Genomic DNA, 14083 nt, shown 5'->3' with positions numbered 1-14083 from the left:
AACATACATGTTGAACGAACAGGGAGAAGGGAAGCATTGATCATTGAATGAAATCATTCCCAACTTTCATTCCTTACATACTTTGATCATGCTAATATCTCAGTAAATGTCCTGTAATGAAATCAGTATATTTTTCTTTACATTTAATGTAAATACCAACAGTAGTCACCTATCAACTTCATACAAGAGCACACTTCACAGGTTTCATAATCAAATTTTATTTTTTTAATGTTTATTTATTTTTGAGAGAGAGACAGCATGAGCAGTGGAGGGGCAGAGAGAGGAGGACAGAGGATCCAAATATAGGCTCTGCACTGACAGCAGAGAGTCTGATGCGGGGCTCAAACTCATGAACCATGAGATCATGACCTGAGCCAAAGTTAGTTGCTTAACCAACTGAGCTACCCAGGGGCCCCCATAATCAAATTTTAAAATAACCACATGTAATAAAAACAAATCACAATTTTTTTAAAAATACAAATAATAAAAAAACACAAGTACAACATAGAAAATACAAGAATGTAATTTATTTGCCTTATTTACCAAATGGCTAACTGTAAAGTTACAATTTTTGCCTTGGAGTTTAAGGCAGTTTCACTTTTACCACAGCCACTTTTTCTGAACATATGCTAGAATCAGCATCTTCTGTGTTTTAAATGTATTTAATTGATCATTTACATTTTATATATTTGTCCACTTGAGAACAATATTTTCTTCATGATCACAGAAGCTCCATAACATAAAATGTCATTGTCTTCATATATTTGAGTAATACCGATCACGGTTTTGAAAGTCTCTATGAGCATATCTTGCATAAGTCTTGTTATGTGGGATCCTTCCAAAAGGTTCATGGTCATTGAAACAAGACTCAAAAACTTCATCAACAGCCTTTTGAGCTACTTCTTTGCTGATATTCCTAACAGCCAGGATAGAAAGAATGGCTCTGTCTCGCACACAAGTCTAAGGAGAAAGAAAAGTATATGGCTTTAATTTTATATGAAAATTTAATCATAAAATAATATTTTATATAATGTCTAACCACATCAGAATTAATTCCCTTTCATATTATTTTACAAATTTATGTCATTCTAAAGAAGAAACATTGGAGTGCTTGGGTGGCTCAGTCTGTTGAATGCCCAACTCTTGATTTCAGCTCAGGTCATGATCCCAGGGCTGTGGGATCGAGTCCTACATTGGGCTCCGTGCTAAGAGTGGAGCCTGATTAAGATTCTCTCTCTCTCTCCCTCTGCCCCTCACCCTTGCTTGCACTCTCACTCTCTCTCTGAAATAAAAAAATAAAATAAAATAGAAAAAAAGAAAGTAGAAACATAATTCTTAAGTTATGGAATATGTTAAACTCAGCCTAAAATTACTTAGGTATAAGTAAGACCTCCTCCATTTTTTTCACCATTTCCAGTAATATAACCAGACGTCATTCTCTGAAGTTTCAGGCAGTCCAACAAATAGTCAGTCCCAATTTGCAAATATCAAAACAAAACAAAACTCTATAAATAAGGTTCTGGTTGGATTTTTAATAAAATTTAAATAGATTTAAAACATACTTTACTTCTATGTCTCTCTCCTCTACTTTTCAGATGGCCCATAATAGATAACTCTTCCTTCGAGAGGGGCGCTCTCCCATGGAGGCAAGAGGAAACCACACATACACACACAAAATTTAAAGGCGTCTTAATTTTTCAGGGGGAAAAAAAAAAATCAAACAACTTTTTTTTTTTTTCCTGAGCATTCTTTGCAATGGGTACCTAAGAAAATAAATTATCTAATGTTACACAGTAATAGGCTAGAATTTCTCAGTATCCTAAATATGTTAGGTCCTGCCATTCCAATTCTTGGAGACTTTTAAATCAATTTATTTCTCCACTAGGCCCAAACTAAAGCTCAAAAGAATAGCATTTAACTTTTTCATGAAAAATAACCAAATACTGGTTCTTATGGCTGTGCATCCTGTCAATCATTCATTTTCTATGTGTGTTCCCTATTTTATTTCACCCTGGTTAGCATGCCTGAGCCAGAGATGCTCACTAGTATGAAAACATAAATCAGTGCTTTTGACCTAAATTACACTAACCAACGATCTTAAAAATACACTCCAGGCAGAAAGGAAGAAGAAAGAGAGGAAGAACCACCTGGAGCTATGACAACAATTGCCAGAAAGAGGAAATTTCTCCCTTCCAGGAAGAAAAAGCACGGTAAAAACTTATCTCCTGGAGCTACAGTTTTGGAAGACACATGTATAGACCACAGGTCAGGTTTAATTCTTCTCAAAATATAATATATTTCTATTAAAACTACATTTCAGGGGCACCTGGGTGGCTCAGTTGGTTAAGTGTCTGACTCTTGATTTTGGCTCAGGTCATGATGTCACAGTAAGATCGAGCCCCACGTTGGACTCTTCACCGACAGCACAGAACCTACTTGGGATTCTCTTCTCCCTCTCGATCTGCCCCTCCCCTGCTCACTCCTGCACACACACACACGTGCTCTCTCTCTCTCTCTCTCTCTCTCTCTCAGGGAGGGTAGCAGGTTCCTGCTACCTCCATATATTTTCCATCCTGTTGCTAGTTCTATTCATTTTCTGCTGCTGCTACCCAAGGGAAAAAGAGAGACTTATCATAATCAAGTCTATGCCAGTTCAAAGCTCTGCTATCACATCGTCGGGCCTGGAAAGGGGCGCTACCAGCCGTAATCTGTGCGGCAGGGCAGTCTCTGTCAAAAGGTATTACTTTTTGACTCAAGAATACTGTGGTCATTTCAAAATTTAAGTCCAGTACTGCTTGGATAGAAGTAAGACAGGCTGTGATTTCACGTCCATTCTTTATCTCCCCCCCTTCCAAAAGTACCCCAAGAACAAGATTGTAGTTCTTTTCACTATTAAAACCTCTCAGTCACACAGCTCACCCATAATTAAAAAGTAGAACTAGGGGCGCCTGGATGGCTCAGTCGGTTAAGCATCCAGCTTCGGCTCCGGTCACGATCTCCCAATTCATGGGTTTGAGCCCTGCATCGGGTTCTGTGCTGATTGATGGCTCAGAGCCTGGAGTTCACTTCAGATTCTGTGTCCTCCCTCCCTCTCTGCCCCTCCCCCTCTTGCACTCTGTCTCTCTCTGTCTCTCTGTCTCTCTCTCTCAAAAATAAACACTTAAAAAAATTTTTAAACAAAAAAATAATAATAATAAAATAAAAAGTAGAACTAAATTCCATCTGTTTGCCTTACACAGTATGTATTTTGTATTCTTTCCATATAAGTAGTTCTTTCAAATTTCAAATGCTAAATGTACTTCTCATTTCTTTATTCATCATTTCCATTCATAGCACTCTGGAGGGTAAGCGATTTCATATGTTAGTTTTACCTGATGGTGTTGTTTTAATCCAAAATGCAACCTGAATATTTCATTCACAAGTGAGCAGTCTCCACTAAGGTTAGCAGCTCGAACCTATCACAAAGACAGGTGAACAAAAGGAAAATAAGTGCTCATGCTCTATAAAAATTGTAAGAGAATCTAACATTAGCATGTTTTTCTGAGAATAGACTTTTAAAGAGCAGATATCCATGAGCTATGCTAGACAATGCAAAATAAACGGGCTGGTGGGGGGTGGGGGGAGGTCAATCATTTAGCAAAGGGAATTTTCAAAATTTTGTACAATAACTTTATTGAAAGAACTAATTTCTTTTGGAACTAAAAGTCAGAAAGTTGGACGTCAGAGTTAAAGTCCACGCTTTCTACAAGATATATTTCTAGATATTACCAAAAGGACTTCAAGAAAGCATGCTTTCAAAGATCTACAAAGCGAATTTCAATGTGAGCTTAAAATTGAATACATCAGTATCTAAGACTCTTTGAGAATATGAACCTCCTACCGCTAGCCCAAAACACCGCAACTCTCTTGGAACCTCCCTTAAGCCTGTATAAATTCATACCTTCCTCCAGGGCATCAACTGTCCTATGAAAAATTAAGTTCTTGAAACTTAAGTTCTTAATTTTTCAAAGAATCAAGAACATTCTACACCTGTCATGCTATGAGCATGACAGCCTGAAGTTAGGGCATATTTTCTAATTTACTATATTTTTAAGGTAAAATGCAGCTTCAATAGATGAAACAGTCTTCTAACTACCGACATAGATGCTACAGCCAACCTGGCCACATTTTTGCCAAAGCACTGCAGCCAGAAATGGCCCACTTCTTGTTACTTCTACAATACCATGGCCTCGTTCCTCTGAGGAGTTCGAGGCACCTAACACACTTGAACTGGCTCACAGGCATTCATTCTCCTAACACCCAAGAGAGAGACTTACTTAAAAACTCAGGTTTCAGTGTACTCTGCAAATAATATGAGTTATAATTAGATGCAATGGGGCTGCTTATTCATTTCAAGGGAAAGAGAAAATAATCTGAGTTATAAAGCATCAGCTTGAAATGTATATTCATTTTTTTAACTTCTCAGCACATTGCACTCTTCGAGTAATGAAATGCAAGTATTAAATACATACGTCTAAGAGCATAAATATATCGCGCTTCTGAGAACAATCCAATGTGCTTAATACTAAAAAAAACTTCTTACGTTGTATTTTTGAGACTAAATGCTTTACTCTCAGGCAAGCAAAGAGCTTTACCTAGAGGAGGGAGCACAACAAACCAGTTAAGAACTCGGGTTGTAATTCTGCCTCTGCCACTTCCGAACCCATGGATCTAAAAAATGCCTCGCTTTCGACATATATAAAATGGGGATGGTAGCATCTACCTCAATGGACTGTGGTGAACAAAGTAAGAATCCACAGAAGGAAAAATAGTTTATAATTATCAAGTCACCACTAGTATTAGAATTTAAAGGTTATAATTCAGACAATTCTAAAAAGATGCTTAAAATGTCTCGTGTCTCAAAATCGTGTTCAGTTGTTAAAAACGGAAACCTAAGAATGGCATGGAGCCACGACAGTAAGAAAAGGAATATGTTTCAGTAAATTATGCTTCAATAAAATGTCCAAACTCAGAGTGCTCCAGGGGGAAGAAGATCTTTTACGACAAGACTCACCTCCGAGCAGGCCAAATGTCTGACATCGGTGAACCAGTGGACGTGAGCACGACAGTGATCAAACGCATGAATGAGCTCATGGGTGACCACTCTGTTCATATGGGCCTGACTACCGATGTTGTTCTGGCATAAAACAATCTAGGAGGCAACAAAATAAGGGAAATTCCATATTTATAATATCCACTCTCTTTTTGTAAATCCCATCTTCTCACCAGCTGGGCAGAGCCTTCACCCACCCTACTCCCTCAACCCTACACCTACCTACTGATCACGGTCTGGCTCTAATGTACCCGTTCCATTAAGCCTTCCCAGTGACCAACTTCTCCCTCTTCTCTCTCAACTACAGCAGCACTTAACTGCCATCCTCGGTGAGCTGGTGGACTCCACAGCACCATATTAGGAGCGGGCTTTGGAATGCAGCAGACAGGTTCAAACTCCAGCCCCACTCCTTACTAACTCGGTGACCTTGGGCATGTTTCTTAACCTCTGTCTCTGTGCCTCAGTTTCCTCAACTATAAAAAGGAGATCATGAGAGTACCTACCTCAGAGAATTGTGAGAATTAAATGAGAATATATGTAAACTGCTTCTTATCAAGTTTCTGAATGAGCAATGAATCAACAATGAATGACCACCACTGTCTCATTCTACTAGAATTGCCAGGAAAAATCCTCAGAAAGACCTTCAGAAAGAAGTGCAAAAAGCCAACAGCACACTGAGCAGGACCCTATAAGAATAATAAAGACATGAGGGATCCTAGTAATAATAGTTACCATTTATTGTGTACTTACTATGTTCCAGACACTGAGATATGTGCTATTCATCCAACATGAATGATATATACATTCATCCAACATTCATCCTTCAACTAATATTTATTGAGATCTATTACTTATAATTTATAATTAAAATTTATAATATATACTAATGGCCCTAGAAATTAATCAAACAGTTGCCAAAATGTTTAAATACGTGCAATGACAGGTGTCATGAAAAAAATCCAAGATGTCATGAATGCATACAATGAGAATGCCTGACTTGGTCTGGAGGATTGGAAAAGGCTTCTCTGCAGAAGGAATGTTTAAATGAGGATCTCAGGGATGATTAGGAGTTAAATTTGAAGGTGGGAAGGAAGCCTGCCAGACAGAGCAACCTGTGCAAAGGAGAGGAGCACTTAAGGAACAGAACGAGAGGCTGGAAGCAGGCCCGTATTGCTGAAGCACAGAGCTGCAGGCGACAGGCATGAGATAAGGCTGGCGTGGTCCGCTAGAGCCAAATCACTCTGTATCCTGAGAACAGTGGGAAGTCACTGAAAGGGAGTAGTGAGACAGGGAGGTGCTTTTGTTTGTTTTTATCCTTTGACTCCAGTTGTAAAAATAAGCAGATGACCAAACTGGGTGCCGAGAGACTGGTTGAAGGCTAATGAGGTATTCTAGGCAAGAGATAATGGTACCTGAGCAGGGACAGTAAGACCCCCCCCCCAAAAAAATAAAATATTTAGGAGGCAAATTGGACAAAAGTTAGTGATAGAATATGGGAAGGGAATCAGAGGTACAAGGATGATCTCTACATTTCTAGCTTGGGTAACAGGATAGATGGTGGTACCATTCACTGAGATATGCAAAACTACAACACCAGGTTGGGTGGGGATAGGGGATGGTATAAATCATCAGTTTGGATTTGAACAAATTTGTGAGGTCTCGGGTGCCTTTAAGACATCCAAGGGTAGGTACTAAGTGGGCATCTGGATATACAGATATAAAGTTCAAAAGAGAGCTCTGACCTAGGAAAAGAAATGAGATCCCCTTGGCAGAGTACAGAGGAAGAAAAGAAGGGGATCTAACACCGAGGATTAAGAGACTTCCACGTGTAACAGCTGGTAGAGGGAGGTGAGCTAGCAAAGAGGGTCATATACTGGAAACCAGGGGAAGAAAGTGTCTGACATTACCTGCTAAAGCCAAGTGTATGCATATTATATGACCCAGTAATTCTGTTCCTAGGCATAGACACAGGAGTGACTTTTGCACATGTGCACCAGGAGAAGATGTGAAAAATATTCACAGCAGTATTGTTCTTAATAACAAAGTTGGAAACAATAAATATGGTAAAGTGCAGTATAGACATACAGAGGAACACTATACAACAGCCAAACTACACAAACCAGAGGTGTGTACAACAACATGGAAGAATCTCAGGACGCTCAACAAAAGAATTGTTCCGGGAAACTAACTACTGCGTGATTTCATAAAACTACAAAGTATCACACAGAACTCAAAATATTCCCTGTATAAAACTTAAAAGCCAGGCAACTAAATAACACATTGTTTGTACACAGAGATGGTAAAACTATTCAGAACAGCAGGGAATGATTATCACAAAAGTCAGAGTAAGAAAGGGAGACGAAATGTGATCCAAGAGGGGCACACAATCTTCTGAAATCCTGGCAATGTGCTATTTCTCAAATCTGGTGGCAGTTACACGGGTGCTCATTTTATTACTGTGACCAAAAGCATACGTATAGGTTTCTTGCTCTTCTGTGTGAATGAAACACTTCACAATACAAATTATAATTTAAAAAAAATAAAAGGAGTGCCCAACTATGCTCAACACTACTGAGAAGTAAGATACAAGTTCAAAATGTCCACTCTATTTAACCCCAAGGCGGGGTGGGGGGGGGGGGGATGAATTTACCAAGACCCACTTTGAGAGCTATTAGGAATTGTTATTATCAGTTTACAAATGAGGAAACTGAGCATAAGGCAAACAGCTTGCCCAAGCCCCACAGCCAATAAGCAGGGGAACTGGATTTGAACTCAATTCTACCAGACTCCAAGACCCAGACCTCTCATTCCTATGCTGTTTTTTTTTTTTTTCTCATGATTACTGTGAAACAGCTATAAATAACGAAAATATATATAAAATTCCCCAGGAGGAAACAAGTAAGTATTGTTAAACAGGGTGATATGTTCAAGATGGGAGGTGTTACTTATAAAACCTTCATCTACCCTCATCACATGAGGGTAATATAATTCTTCTACCAACTCCAAGATACTGTCAAAACTCTCCAATTACTTAAAACTAACAATATTTATTGAATGCTTACTGCGCTTACTATGCTAAGCACCTTACATGAGGTATCACACTTAATTCTAATAACTGTTCTATGAGACAGATATAATCATTAGCCATATTTTCCAAATGAGAAACCTTATTCCCCTAATCAAAAATTTTCAAAGGTATATCACTTCTCACCAGGTACGGGTGAAACTCTTTAACTACGCATTCAAAGCCTCCCACCATATGGCTTACCTTTCTTTCCAAACCTATTTCCCCATATTCCCCACACAGTCTTGCCCTCCTGCTACACTAGACAACATGCCATTCCCTAAATATACTTTGTCCTTTCCCAATACACCACCTTTGCTCACAATACCCCTTCCGTGGGCAACAGTCTTTGTCTTCTTTGTCCCTGAAGAAGCTTTATATGCTCTAGCTGAATCTGTTGGTATTTTTCATTCATATCACAGTCCCATTGTGGTAACTACACCCACGTAAAATAGTTTAACCTCCCTCAAATTTTTATCATTCTCTGTGTTCGTGGCTCATCTCCCTTAGGAAAGCATAAGCTCCTTAAGAGTAAGAACCATAAGATTCAGTTTTTGAATCGTACACAAAGTCTACCAAACAGAACACCCAGCATGTGGAAGGTGCTTAGCAAACATCAGGAAAGAGAACAACTTGGCAAAAATACCTACCTGAGATGTTGAAGCATCAAAACCTCCACTGACATTTCCATCACAGTCTTCGCAAGAAAAGTGTCTTTCTTTGTTAACAGCACTAAAAGGCAAGAATGGATTAAAGAGACAATGTGCAAAAGCAGTGTGCGAGTGGTGCAAGGGAAACAGCCCTGGGCAAGGAGTCGGGAGCCCCATAACATCAAGCCCTCTCAAAACTAACACCTTCAAGACTCAGTTGTCTCATCTGTAAAATAAGGAAATCATCCCTGCAAAATCTATCCTAGTTCAACTCCCATGACGAGGTTCCATCAAGCATCTGGTCAACTGATTAAGGCCACATTGGAAGTATGCTGGAGTTGCTATCCTTGGGCCAGACTGTGAAGAAGTGGACCTCAGACGTCACTTTCTCTAATTTCCTCAAGGTTCAACAACACCCGGAAGGCTCCTACATAACAAGCCGAGATTTCTTCTCCATGAAGGACGATGCTGAGGCTGGTAGAGCGGGAAAGCCAGGTTTGGTAATTACTTACAAGACTTTAAGTGTGGTCTTTACTAAATACCGGAGGTGAACGGTAGAGCCAGAGATTTAGAGTTAGGGCGGAAGATGTCTGAAGAGAGCCAGACCTGTCTGGAAAGAACGCAGAATCACCAACACCTACCATATGGAAAAGGCTTTGTGGCCAGAAGTGAAAAACTGTCAGAAGTTGCAGATTGGGGTGTTTTTTGTTTGTTTGTTTTTAGCAGCCGGAATACAGACGACCACTTTAAATAGATTTACTTACCAACCTGAGTGCTTCATGGCATCAAGTAGAAGTTTGACGTAGGGATCTAGAAAGATATTTGATTCAATTAGGTATGCTAATCAGGAAAAAAGAGCACCAATTAAATTCTCCAAAAAGCAGTATAGGATATTATGAAAGAGTAAGTCATGGGCCGCCTGGGTGGCTCAGTCGGTTAAGCATCTGACTTGGGCTCAGGTCATGATCTCATGGTTTGTGGGTTTGAGCCCCACATCGAGCTCTGTGCTGACAGCTTGGAGCCCGGAGCCTGCTTTGGATTCCGTGTCTTCCTCTCTCTGTCCCTCCCCTGCTCACATTGTCTTGCTGTCTCTCAAAAATAAGTAAAAAACATTAAAAAAAAAAAAAAAAAAGAAAAGTAAGCCACAAATCTTAATGAAGTAATACTATCTTAAAACTGGTAAAAGATGGTTATGAAAAGACAAGCTTAAATTAACATAAAAATAAGTCCTTAATGAAATAAAACTGTGACACAAATACCTGAATACTACTAAACATCTCAAATGATATCAAACATGCTTGTAAAGCCCATGTTTAGTTACATGATCGAAAACATTGTATTAAAGCATATACCAAAAGAATGAGGGAATTTGGGGCCTCTCCATAGAAATGAACTGCGGCACAGCATCCAGATGAGAGGAAGGGAGTAAGTGGCTCGTTGGCGTCTTTCCTGATCAGACCGCAGGGTAACAGTGTCCCATTCTAAGTACCACACTCTAAACAGGACCTGCCAACTTCAGCTCTTCCCCGGGGGAAGGCAACTAGAACAGTACAGGACTATGCTCAGTAAGAAGCAAGAAAGGAGTTGTGGATGTGGATGTGGAAGGGAGAATAAAAATCTTAACTCGGACCACAATGGCCTCAAGTATCTGAAGGGCTGCCGTGTGGGAATAGATGCAGATAATATTTGTTCAGAGAGCAGAACAAGGACCAAAGAGTAGAAGTTACAGTATGAGAAAGGATTTCCCAACAATTAAAGCTGTGACTACAATATACAGGTAGCCACAAGGAGCCTCGAAGAACTGGTAACCTGTTCCAGCAGAGGTGTATAAACTCTCTGGTCAGTGATGGCACAGTGGTTTTCCAGTGTAGTGTGCGAAGGTCCTGTGGGACCTTCCACTGCCTTTTTTTTTTATTATTTTTTTAACATTTTTCATTCTTTTGAGAGACAGAGAGAGACACAGTGTAAGTGGGGGAGGGGCAGAGAGAGAGAGGGAGACACAGAATCCAAAGCAGGCTCCAGGCTCTGAGCTGTCAGCACAGAGTCCGACACAGGGTTTGAACTCACGGACCACGAGATCATGACCTGGGCTGCAGTCAGATGCTCAACCAACTGAGCCACCCAGGGGCCCCCAGGACCTTCCACTTCTAAGCATCTATTAGCCTGTAATAATTACGGGAAAGTAAAACAAACCCAAATGCCTCTAATATCAACTTTCCACATAGGGGTCTTATCTCAACACACAAATGCACAGCATACCATATGACATAAGCAAAAAATTAGAAAACGAAACCAAGGTTTTTTTTTTAAGTGCTGAAAGGAAAAACAAGTGAGTAAAAGAAAAGTAGGGAGATGAAAAAGACAGATATAGGTTACTACTTTAACTGCCCCCTCTTAAGAGTATGAACAGTAAAACAATTATTAGTAATAAGTGTTTTTAGTGTATATCAGGCATCAAGAACCATATTAAGTGTTTTATTATTCAAGCAACTAAGAGTTTTACAAAGTTGAAGTGGGTTCCAAAGTCTATAGTACTCTTACTAAAATAATAATAGTTTATTATTATTATTATTATTATTGTTATTATTAGTGCAGGGAGCACAGTGGTTCAGACAGGACCTGAAGTATTTAGAATGGATTTGCTTTAAAAAAAAAAAAGAGCACTCGGTTTAGATGTAAGTGATGAATCGCTAAATTCTACTCCTGAAATCATCATTACACTATATGTTAACTAACTTGGATTTAAATTTAAGAGAGAGAGAGAGAGAGAGAAAGAGAGAGAGAGAACAAAGATCTCCCTTGAGGCCAGGTCCCAGGTTTAGGATTGTAAAGCTATAAGTTGATGCTTTAATACCACTAACACTTCTCCCAGCAACCCTCCAGGGGTTCTTGCTAATTGAGACTTGCTAATTCCTACTGGGGTTCATGCTCAGCTCGCCACCCTCCTCACATCCTTTCTCTACATCGCCTCCACTGTTTGTCTCTTCCACTGTAAGCACAGTTAGCCATTACTCAGCTCCTGACATGGTCACAATCTACATTTATAAAATCCATTCCTCACAACCCTAAAAGAGGTATTTTTATCCCTACCCTTCCCTTTTTGTGTGTGCAGATAAGGATAAAGGAGATCAGAGAGTTAAGTCAGTCTTCCACACCTGATAAGGAGAGGGACCAGATCTGAACCTATATCCAACTCTGCAGACCGGCTCTTTCCACTGCGTTCCACTTTCAACTTCTAAAATGCACCGTCCAGACCCTTACTCATCTTTGTATTTCCCCACACCAGAACTTAGAAGGCATTGGATACATATTTCCAAGTGAATACAACCTCATCATTCCCATTAGCCCCTTTCCCCTCCCCGCTCCCTGGATTCCCTAACATGCGGCTAAACTCAAGAAGGCTGGAAAATCTCTAGGTGGTTGGCTTTTGAACTGTGATTGGCCAGCTATGAAATAGTAACCTTGCTTTCGGACAAGTAGGTTTAAGACTTCGATTTTCTAAATGTATCTGAAGTAAATTTAGGAAGTCCATGTCAATGTAAAGGAGTTAAGAAATCTCTAGTGTAATGTCCCTGGGGCTAGAGAAATTGGTCAGTAGGTAGTTGTGTCCCTATTTAACCCACAGCAGTGATTCTTGACTCTTTGGGGATCCGTGGCCTCTTCCAGAATATGAAGTTAGAACTCTCTCCCCAGAAAAATGCACTCAGATAGATGCATGCACACGATTTCGTAGTCCATTTCAGAGGTTTCTACGCTGGGAAGCCCATCCATGCATGAAGGTTAAGAACCCCTTCCAACGAAGGTAGTTTGCAAAACTGTTCTTGCGCTGCCGGCAGTAATGCCTTAATTAACGAGTCTCTTTAAAACTCTGCTTCGCCCACACGCTGAAGTCCCCATACTGCTGCATAATTTACATGAGAAATCAGAGGATCTATCAGACCCGTGAGTGTGACTGAAAAGGGCAAACTTCTATCCGACTCCTCCCTCAATCCACAAGCAAGAGTAGGGCTGAAAGGCCCCAACACCACCTCTGATAGGGAAACTGAGGCCCAAACCCCCACCACCACCACCACCCCGCCCCCACGAGGCCGAATCTGTCCGGACTCTGCGCAGAGATGCCTGAACCCTGCTCATGTCACACCTGGGGGTGAACCCAGAGACCCCTGCCCTCTGGGTCGCAGACACCACCCCGCCGACCCCCGGCCTCCGGGTCACGGTTCCTACTTGTCTGCAGCGTCTTCAGGAGCATAAGCTGGCACTTCTGGTTGTTGGTGAAGAAGCTGGAAAGGAACCCTTGCTGGGGATTCCCCTGAGCCAGCCGCTCGGGGAAGACCTGGCACGCGACGTGTTGCTGCTGCCCCTGTTCCCCCGCAGCAGAACCGGGCCCCCTCTCGTCCGGAGCTCCAGCCATGCCGCCCGCAGACTTCGCCGCTGCTTCCTCCTGCCTCGGGCGGCCGGGTATGAGACCCGGGGAAGGCAACCTCCTTCCCGCCAACCGGGCCGCCCAGATCCTCCTTGTGCCCGGCCGAACCGGCCCAAGGCAGGGTGACCGCCACGCACAGTGTCTGAGGACTTTGCGGCTGCTGGGCCTCCGAGCCCAGCAAGGGACGCTGGGCGGGGCGAGAGGCGCGGGGAGGGGCGGGGCTAGAGACCAGGCGAGGGGCGGGGCCAGAGGCGCGGGAGGGACGAGGAGGGGCGGGAAGAGGCGGGAAGGGGCGGGGCTAGATGCCCAGGGAGGAGCGGGGGCCGAGAGGGTGCGGGGCTCTGGATCGCCTACAGGCGGAAAGACTCGGGCCTGGCAAGTGCCCTTGCAAGCGTCTCGGACACTGCTGTGGGCTTCGCTGCTCCCCCTTGGCTTGGTTGGCCCGTCCTCGTAAGCGTGGTTAAGCAGCCCGCCTCCTTGTGAACACGCCTTCCTCGGTACTAGCCACTAAATCCCTTCAAGCTCCGAAGGTCTCAGGCACCGTCCCACTCCCTTGCCTTTTCCAACCAGCAGACCAATTGCAGTCTGGCCCACCTGTCTCCTGACATCCCAAGCCATGTTGAAAGCAGTACTTCTCAGAAACGTTTGAAAGCTGCAATTATAATGACTGGTCATCTCAAAATCCTCAAAATGTGGGACACAACTACTTTTTTTCTGTCTCACCTGGGCCCCTTCACCCACCCCGCTCTCTTGCCACCCCAAATAACTTTCTGATAACATAACACAACCAGTTTCCTTCCATCTCCAAGCCTTAACTCACTTCCATCTATTAAGCCCTTTTCCTCAGTCCTTAT

The 14083-nt window shown here is 42.0% G+C and overlaps 1 protein-coding gene across 6 annotated transcripts; it reads right to left on the bottom strand.

Annotated features, from left to right (window-relative positions):
- Positions 1–507: 507 nt before the first annotated feature.
- On the bottom strand, positions 508–13397 carry ATP23 (ATP23 metallopeptidase and ATP synthase assembly factor homolog). Of its 6 annotated transcripts, XM_042992646.1 has the most exons (8): positions 13031–13066; positions 9571–9616; positions 9319–9416; positions 8807–8888; positions 5596–5778; positions 5054–5191; positions 3372–3455; positions 508–960 (listed from the first exon to the last, which is right to left on the bottom strand). In XM_042992646.1, exons 6-8 carry the CDS (start codon positions 5150–5152, stop codon positions 757–759), a joined length of 387 nt encoding a protein of 128 aa, XP_042848580.1. In that variant the 5' UTR covers positions 5153–5191; positions 5596–5778; positions 8807–8888; positions 9319–9416; positions 9571–9616; positions 13031–13066; the 3' UTR covers positions 508–756. The 6 variants fall into 6 exon arrangements, with proteins under 6 accessions (XP_042848580.1, XP_042848579.1, XP_007075082.2 ...); XM_042992645.1 differs by lacking the exon at positions 5596–5778; XM_007075020.2 differs by lacking the exons at positions 5596–5778; positions 9319–9416 and having other exon boundaries at positions 13031–13397.
- Positions 13398–14083: the final 686 nt, after the last annotated feature.

Source organism: Panthera tigris, chromosome B4 (genome assembly GCF_018350195.1).
Source record: "Panthera tigris isolate Pti1 chromosome B4, P.tigris_Pti1_mat1.1, whole genome shotgun sequence".
In the NCBI taxonomy this organism is placed as follows: Eukaryota; Metazoa; Chordata; class Mammalia; order Carnivora; family Felidae; genus Panthera; species Panthera tigris.
This window is presented reverse-complemented; position numbering and strand designations above follow the sequence as displayed.